Source organism: Formica exsecta, unplaced genomic scaffold, assembly GCF_003651465.1.
Source record: "Formica exsecta isolate Colony F162 unplaced genomic scaffold, ASM365146v1 scaffold62, whole genome shotgun sequence".
Taxonomy (NCBI): domain Eukaryota; kingdom Metazoa; phylum Arthropoda; class Insecta; order Hymenoptera; family Formicidae; genus Formica; species Formica exsecta.
The window spans coordinates 550,689-559,645 of record NW_021853381.1 but is presented as its reverse complement, the minus strand read 5'-3'; the positions used below and the strand labels follow the sequence as shown (position 1 = coordinate 559,645).

The 8,957-nt window shown below is 36.5% G+C and overlaps 1 protein-coding gene across 6 annotated transcripts in view; it reads left to right on the top strand.

Moving 5' to 3' along the window:
* The window catches only part of LOC115242737 (cAMP-specific 3',5'-cyclic phosphodiesterase, isoforms N/G), a 63,286-nt gene that overhangs the window by 46,978 nt on the left and 7,351 nt on the right, over positions 1-8,957 (top strand). For 5 of the 6 annotated variants that reach the window (XM_029819256.1, XM_029819261.1, XM_029819259.1 and 2 more), the window contains 2 exons: positions 5,867-5,960; positions 7,250-7,482. In XM_029819256.1, the coding sequence (XP_029675116.1) occupies positions 5,867-5,960; positions 7,250-7,482 (327 nt within the window). Of the gene's footprint in view, positions 1-791; positions 1,341-5,866; positions 5,961-7,249; positions 7,483-8,957 lie in introns of those variants that run through there. The other variant, XM_029819260.1, reaches the window with a different exon arrangement.

The following is an 8,957-nucleotide window of genomic DNA, read 5'->3' as shown; positions in this document are numbered from 1 at the left end:
TGCTGATGAGATGATCTTGGAAAATCCACGCGCATCAAATACGCGAGATTCTTTGTACAGATGTATTAACATTTGTCTTGTAATACATAGTCCAAGTGAACAATACCTTTTACTTTCAATTCTTCTTTACTTACAAAAATTGTTAAATTTAAATTTATCTAAAGACCAATAATTATTGGTCTGTTTAATTAAATGGTCTGTTTAATTAAACAATATTTCATTGAAATGGTGATATCGATCTTTGGAAGCATACATGACAGATTAAAGTTATTCCTAGATAAATTACACGGATATATCTTCTTTTTAAAATCCTTGGTTTAATTGATTATATTGATTTTATCATTATCAGAATTTTGAAATTCTTAGAGCCTCTGTTGAACCAACGTCAATTTACAGTTTCAAAGAATTCTGATTAAATTGCTTTTCTTGTTCTACATCATAGAAATAAGATTATAATCAGAAAGGATGCTAAACCAGGCTTAATCGATTTAGGTCGATATTAGAGGTGTTAAAGCTTCTTATAATTTACATATTCGCTCCAGTGTAGGATATAAATGCAAGAGCAATGCGACTGTCATATGGCACTGCACTTGTACCCGTAGTAAATCGCTTGTTCTCCGTTTTCACGCTCCCCACTCTCTTTGCGGCACTGCAAAGTGGAGCGAAGAGAGACGCCCGACACGCGTGAAATGCGAGCGGGAGGGAGAGCCAAAATAAGCAGCGGAGAGACGGGACTGACACGCGGAGCGGTACCGAGATAAAAAGCCTGGCCGTTCCGATTCAGGCGCGTAGACCACGTTTAGCAGTCGGACGGTCAGGCTCGCAGCCTCCGGCCACTCGCCAGGCATTTGAACGTGCGAGCTTGTGAACGTGTCGGTGAAATCAGAAAGTGCTCCCGTGACTCCTCTCCGCGTCACGCTCCGGAATCGACGTCAGGATTGGAACTGGAGCAGTTCTTGCCCGATACATCACGACTCGCGTTGCTCTTCGGTCGAGGAACTTTCATACCGGGTAGTCTGGAGAATCGGAGCGGATTCGATCCGACGATCCACGAGACCCATCTTCGTTAATCGATCTTCGTTAACGTCAGTGTCCAAGTAGACGTTTGTTCTCTCGTAGTTGTCGAACGCAAACGCGGCAACCAGTGACTCTTCCTCGAGTTTTTTCTCAGAATTTTCAAGTGTCAAGCTGTGTATTGGCAGTTGAATAGCCACACAATGATACCGCAGACGACGAATGGTGAAATGAAGACGGGCAGCATGGACAAGTCCGCTAGATACTTCAATTATTTGAGGACACTAGCGGATCTTACGGCGATAGCTAGCATCATGGCGGTGCAGGTAATTTCGGGATTGTTTGATACTCGATTTAATCGCGACATATTTGAGCGGACATTGATGTCTTTCGGGAGGTCTGACGTATATACCCGACATATATTTGGATTAATTCCAGAAATCACAGCGATAAAGTTAATATTGTACTTCAACTTATAATATATAATCAGTAAGAATAAAAAGATATTAAATAGTATATTAATAATTATTATATTCAAGCTATATATGTATAATTTCTGACACAAGAGTTCATCAATTTTTATGGGTCATAATCACTTTTAATGAGCAAGTTGATTAATTAGGATTTAATTAATGAAACTAAGTTTATAATCGAGGAAGTAACTGAAAGAAAACGCAATATGCCAGTGTATATCTATGATATCCGATTTTATCAACGGGTCTTAATAGATTTCACCGCAACGGCCATCTGTCACGGTAATTCGGGCAAATAAAAGCGAAGCAGTATTATAGTATTTCGAAAGACGTTCGATCGCGCGGGAACATTCATTTGTTACTGCTGTTGGTTGTTGTCGTAATCAACGTATGTCGCAACGGAGGTAATAACGAATGGGTGGTAAAATGAATTCGGCGATGCAGTTTCATGATATGTGATCTGAATTCTAAATTATCGCGAAATCTTTATACACCGATATGAAGAATGACAGACGTATTCGCGAGATGACAGGTATACTCATTGTCCAATATATATCATGTTATCGGTAGCTTCACGTGTCTTCTGTCTAATAGCTGTCAGACAGCGTATCAATACGTTGAGTAATCTTATCGAGAAAGTTTTCTGCGAAAACAGCCTTCGCGAAAACTGCCGCGGTGTTAATATTATCTCGGACGAGGGCGTCGGTTAATCTCGATTAGCAATTGAAATAATTAACAAGTGAATCAACTCGGAGCTCACGATTACGAAAAAAGCGCGGAGAAACCGTTTATCTCGTTATCTCGACAGATATATCGAGCAAAGATCACTGATTAATCAGGTCGCTTTCCAAGAATTGCTTTTGAACTTTGTCTAAAAATCTGATGCACTTCGTAAACACGGCTATTCTGTGCCACATCCATTTTTTTAACAATGCTAAAAAATATTTTCTTTACAAAATTATTAATTCGTGAAACTGAAATGATACAACGAAAATTAACGGAACACGATATAGGCTTTTCTGCGGATATGATTATCCACGAATGAACAAGCGGGAGATTGTACTATCGTCAAACGCAAAACTCGAGGAGATACGGCTGATAAAGTTATATCGTAGGGTCAAGCAATCGCCGGCTTTAATTAACATCAATTCATTCGCGGCGCCCGTAATAATAAAACTGCACTTGCAGTTTTATCCACGTCGCGATAGAACACGCGGAATATTGTGGCTTGTGTTTCCGCGATTTAATATTCTATCCGTTCACGGTTCTTTATACTTGCAAATATCCAGATGAAAGTACTCGAATGCTTCTTATGCGAGCTCAATCAAGTTTGATGGGATATGTCGGACACAATGATGTGGCGCGGATGCGAATGCTTGTCTTACTTTCATAGCAAAGATTTCATCTTATTAGAGATCATATCAAAGCCTGGAATAGAAGATAGATAGATGGATAGGTTTAGAGTATAAAAACTTCTTGAAGTACAAAAAATAGGATACAAAATAAAATAGAAAGAAGAAAAATGATCAGAGAAATAATAAAGAGTATATGAAAAAGAGAGAAAGAGAGAGAGAGAGAGAGAGAAATATTTTTCTGTTAAATTAGGATGTTAGTTTAAACGTTTAAACTACTGAGTAATGGTAATCTACAATTGATAAAAAATAAGATTAGCGCGTAAAGCTTAACAGGATTTTAGACGAAGACAATGAATCATATGAAACAAAGTACGGTTCGATTACCTCGACTGATTAATAAAAACAATATATATCCAACAGTACTAAGGAATGTCGATGCGATCTTGACCTTTTGCGACCTTTCAATGAAAGTTCATTGATAATTATATGAAGGAAAGGTGGTTCGCAAATAGAACGTTGAGGTTGTCACATTAGTTCGATTAATCCTTTATCGTGCATGATTTACGTAGATCACGTTAGAACATTTTATATCTGCATCTCGATACTTTCTTGTGGTTTTAGCAAATCATGATTTTAATATCATTAAATGATTTTTATTATCTTATCTAAAACGGACTAATCACATGTAATTATCAATCTTATCGTCGTTTTTGGATTTATCTGATTACATCGATGCGATTTAATTACATTATGACGGCGTCAACTTAATTTTTAATGACGTAATCACTTTCGATAATATCCAGAGTACTGTATTAACCTCATTTTGACATGAAGTGAACAAGATTTATCGGTGAACTTGCCAAGCCTAAATTTTAGAAATAGAATCTCGATATCTATCTCCACGTACAGATGTAGTCCAAATTTTCGATAACGCTTGCAATTAGACTAATTGTTAGATAACCGATATCTCATATACAATGCTCCGCTTTTAAAGCGGTATATTATTGCAGAAGCATCTCGTTATAGAGAGTATAATGTACTAGGAATTATCGCAGGAAGATTTATATTCCGTAAATAATGCCATGAATTTATGACTGCTTCGCTCGTTCGCGAAATTCTGACGTGACTACCTAAGAAACGAGATTGCGCGAGCCAAGCGTTAGTTTCGCGATATAACGCGATGTGTTCGACGCGTGTCACGTCGTTAAACTAGATTTCGATTTTCGCTGGATTCGTCGCGCCTTGAGAAAATCTTATTGTGCACCTTGAATGGGAATATGCATTGCCGCGGAATGTAAGCACCCGCGTCAATTTATTATTCGCGTACACATCACGCACATTTTACTTTTATTTTTCTTCCATTGACCTACTTGAAACCTCTCAAAATCCTCTTTATCTTTATGGTACCGCGCAGAAGAAGCGCATCATGTTTTGAACGAATGAGACGCATTGTGGTAAACATTATGCCAATATTTTATGAAAGCAAACAATTTTTCTCTCTCTCTCTCTCTCTCTCTCTCTCTCATCTTTGAATCGCAGTAATAGTCGTCCTCCTTTCGAAGTTTCGCGAGATAACATATCATGCGTTGAGAACGAAATGGCAAAATACATGAAGCCTATAAAACGTCTCGAAAATTAAAGTTATTTAAAAAGATAAAAAAAAAATACTAGATGATATATACACGTATAAAAATTGTTGGTAAAAGGACCTTTGAGTCAACCTGACACGCCTCTTTTATGTTCTTGTTTCTTACAAGGCTGTTGCAATTGACGTTTTTCCTATCTTTGTTGTTTGAAGATTTTTTCAGAACTAAATTGTAGGAATTATCATACATATCGACAGCTATAGGTAATCGTAACTACGTTAGAAGATAGTAATATAATTGCCGTACAAAGTATACGTTTATAAAAAATACGGCGAACGCTATTTGTACTCTTATCGCTCATTAATTTTCGTTTGGTAGATACGTTATAAGCAGGTTACACAGGCGCACGATAATTGAACTAATTAGTCCGATAATGCGAGGCATTTATCTATTTTCATCGAAAGAAGGTCGAATGTCAACGATAAAATTTGAAACAGGATGCACGGATGGAATCGAGCAATTGTCGAATGCAAAGGAGTCAAACAATTATTCAAGATAGCGTGCGTGTTTTTAATTTTATTTTTAATTTTATTTTAGAATTGCTAGTTGCTATTTTTTTTTTTTTTTGTTTGGATTGTGGTCAAGATAATGAGACTTAGAGATGAAACGAAGCGCAAGCCAAAATGTATCGGGATGCGGCGGAGGATGTTTAATTAGCGTGTCATATTACTCAATAATTACGTTCGGGTCATTACTCCGGCTTGCGTAGCTCAGTATATATCTGTATATATTTGCGTAAATAAATACATATATTTGCATTTGTCGCAAAGATGATATGATAGTGGCTCTGATAAGAGCAGAAAGTGTAAATGCGACGGAACCGGTATTATTTGGTGAGAGTTTGCGTTGGTGCTTCCCGTGCAATCGAGGCGATACGCATAAATATCGTAAATATTCGTGATGAGATAAGGATAGAAAATCACGAGAATGAAAGGAGATTTTCGCTGGCTGGTCGTTCTGGCAGATTATCGAAATCCGGATTTTACTATATCGGTTCTTCGTTTATTTTTCTCTCTCTCGAGCTAATTTTTTAATTCATCGTTATCCATTTTTTCGCGTTAATTGCAAATCCTCGAAATCCTTCCACTAATGTATATCTGGAGTAGACGGTTTAATTGAAACAATAGATTTTATCTCAGGTAATCTAATTAAATTTCCTTCATCAAGTTGTAGAGAAAATCGTATATTATTTTTTTGATATAGAATATTCAAGCCCAGGATTGAGTTTATTTATAGATATAATTGATGAGATGAATATACATTATAATTAATAATTTATTGATTTATACGTATGTCAGAAGCAAAATACATCCTTGATAACTCTTTAAAATTGATCTGACTCTCTTAATGATCCGCTTCCATTTCTTTCTGATTACAGTTCAAGAGAATGCTGAACAAAGAGCTATCGCATTTCTCGGAATCCTCCAAATCTGGCAATCAAATTTCGGAATATATCTGCAGCACCTTCCTTGGTAAGTAGAATGCAATCCTTTCTTGAACTTTATGACGCACGCAAGATTATCGTAATAACATACAAACCGATGTAAATTATAAGTTTGCGTAGGGAGGAAGGGATAAAGATTGACGTGTGTCGTTTTTCAAGAAAAGACTAAATATGTTTCCGCATAAATGCTAAAGAAACAAATGCCGAGAAATTCGCGACAATGCGTCTAACGAGGTCATCGCCAGAAGGCGAGTTTTACGGGTGCAATAAAACGAGCGCTCTTACGCATTAAAAGCCCTTGAAAGACCGTAACCGGTATCACCATGACCATTCATTCTGGTTAGCTCGCTTTGTCCGATGAACGGGTCGTTGGTTGTGGTCGCGCAAGGTTTATCATCAGCGCAAAAATCATCCATCGATCCCTTTGTACTCGAGAGACACAGTGTTCTGTGCAGAAGACACACTGTGCGATAAAAGATACGATTTTCCGGAACGACGCGATATTTTATTGAATATCGTTCCGTCTGCTTAGGTCTTTAATGGAGTAATTCTCGTCTGCGCTTCTTAGCTTCGTTTACGACCCGCTGATTTCATTACGTAGCTTCCTCAACGAGTTTCGTTACGTAGCTTCCTAACGAGTTCCGTTCGATCGTCGGCTGTAAAGCGAAAGTTTTCGAAAGAAATCGTAATGGAAAGAAATCGGAAGGAGGCACACGCTTTCGAAATGAACTGAATACGTTTGATGATGCAACTGCATAATCTTACAGCCCAATGATAAATTTCCTTAATATCGTTATACTATTTGACACGGGTTATCAGCCATCTGCTGTTCGATGCGAACTTATCGGTCAATCTGACTGCAAATACTACAAGCTGATAAATAAACGCGTCGAATAATCTACAATCAGAGACATAATGGAGGTTCATTTGTCATTTTGATTGAGCATCCAGATGCAACAATCATCGTACAGTGGCAAACGCAATAGAATATCTCGTTTCGTGTATACAAACTAAATCTTTTTCAACATTCTTCTTAATAAATGATATTCATATATCAATTATTTGTCTGTCAGTTTTAAATAAATAACGTTTTAATTAAATAAATAAACATAAATTCCAGAAATGCATTATTTTTTTAATCAAATATTCTTACACGATATAATTTGACATCATATTTTTTATTGTGATATAATAATATACAATTGATATATAATATATAATTGAAAGTTTACTGCCAAGTATGGTATTAATGTCGATCAGAGCTGACGAATAATGACTTATCCAATCACGCTTCCGTCGTTTTTTGCCTTACTCTAGACAAGCAGCAGGAGCTGGATTTACCGTCTCTTCGAATCGAGGATGCGGTCGCCGCTACGGGTAGCGTCGTGGATACACGGGCGGCGAAGAAAAAGGATCGCGTACAAAGGGGCCCCGCCGCCATGTCACACATCAGCGGCGTGAAACGGCCATTGACACACACCAACAGCTTCACCGGGGAGCGCGTGCCGCTTCACGGGGTAGAAACACCGCACGAGGAGGACCTCGGCAAGGTGAGCCTTTGACCTTTAATGCCTTTATCGTCACCGCGTGTATCGCGAACACATGTTTTCGCGTCTCTTTCGCGTGTATGACAGGTAATGGCTTTCCAATTTCTAAACGTAAACGCGGCAAAATTGTAAAGAACGAAATTAATTGCTGCAAAAATACACGTAACTATCTCAATATTTGAAAATCGTTAAAAGAAACGTCTTAGTCACAGAGAGAAAACGGAAGGTTTTTGTAATTTAAGTAGCTCATAAAAAATTATTGGCTGTTACGTAAAAGAAAATACACATATCTCAAAGAATGTGGAAATAAAATATCTTTCGATTAAATAATCAATATATTATTTTCTATTGGCATTAATAACGCGGTCGATTAATCTCACGACTGCGATTTGCATTTAGGGTGAAATGTATAAAAGAGAAAATTAACAGCCGCATTTTCGTGGATTGCTATTCATGAAATAGATAATCTACGCCTATACATCTTCAGTTCTATCCGGATTCGATGAATTCGCATATTGCACCCACGAACGATATATGTATTATATTATAATCTTCTCTCTTGGAAAGTATCTAATTATATCGTCAGATACTAACGTGGCTTTTGATAGAATTTCTCGGAATGATATTCACCCACGTACCGATGCTAAACTGATTATAGGGCTTGACAGAATAGAGATTTATTTAACTATGCAAGATTATACTAATGGCAGCCTAACGACGAAGCACGTGTAATCCGTTATATATATTATTGATTATGATTGTAAAACTCTTCGAAAAACATAGAAGGATTCTTAATAGAAGGTTTATAATTATATATAAAATATGGCTTTAAAACGATTATTGCTTGATAATTGCTTGATAATTAGTTTCATAATTGGAAAAGCTTGATTTAGTTACGAATAAAAAACAAATTTTACTAAGGGAATCCTTAATAACTACGTACACAATAATCATATTGAATCTCAAATAATCAATTATCGCGATAATCCTATTAAAATCATACAGTACATAATTATTAACAATCGTTCTGTTTTCCGACTTCACAATTAAAATCCAATATCGAAATCGTTGTATAATGGATTACATGTGCCGTTCTGTCTTATTAACAATGAAGATGTTATAACATGTGCTACGCAATTTACGAAAACTGTAATTTATTATAATTTATATACATTCATAAAATTTAAATGTTCTTAATTGATATAGAAATATAATCTTATACACACGCGAAAAACACACACATTGACAGTAACATAAACAAACATTTTAATTAATTATATAGAAAATAAAATCCTTGGAGGGGGGAGGGGGGGGCATTCTACTAGATTATTTCTAGATTTGTCTTTTAATGTAAGAATCTTCTAAGTATACACTAAAGATTCTTTCGCGCAAATATTTCGATTTGGTAAATTTATCGCGGTGAACAACCTTGTTCACTACTTTTATCGTCAGTGATTTCGTTTCTTTCTGTTTCTTTT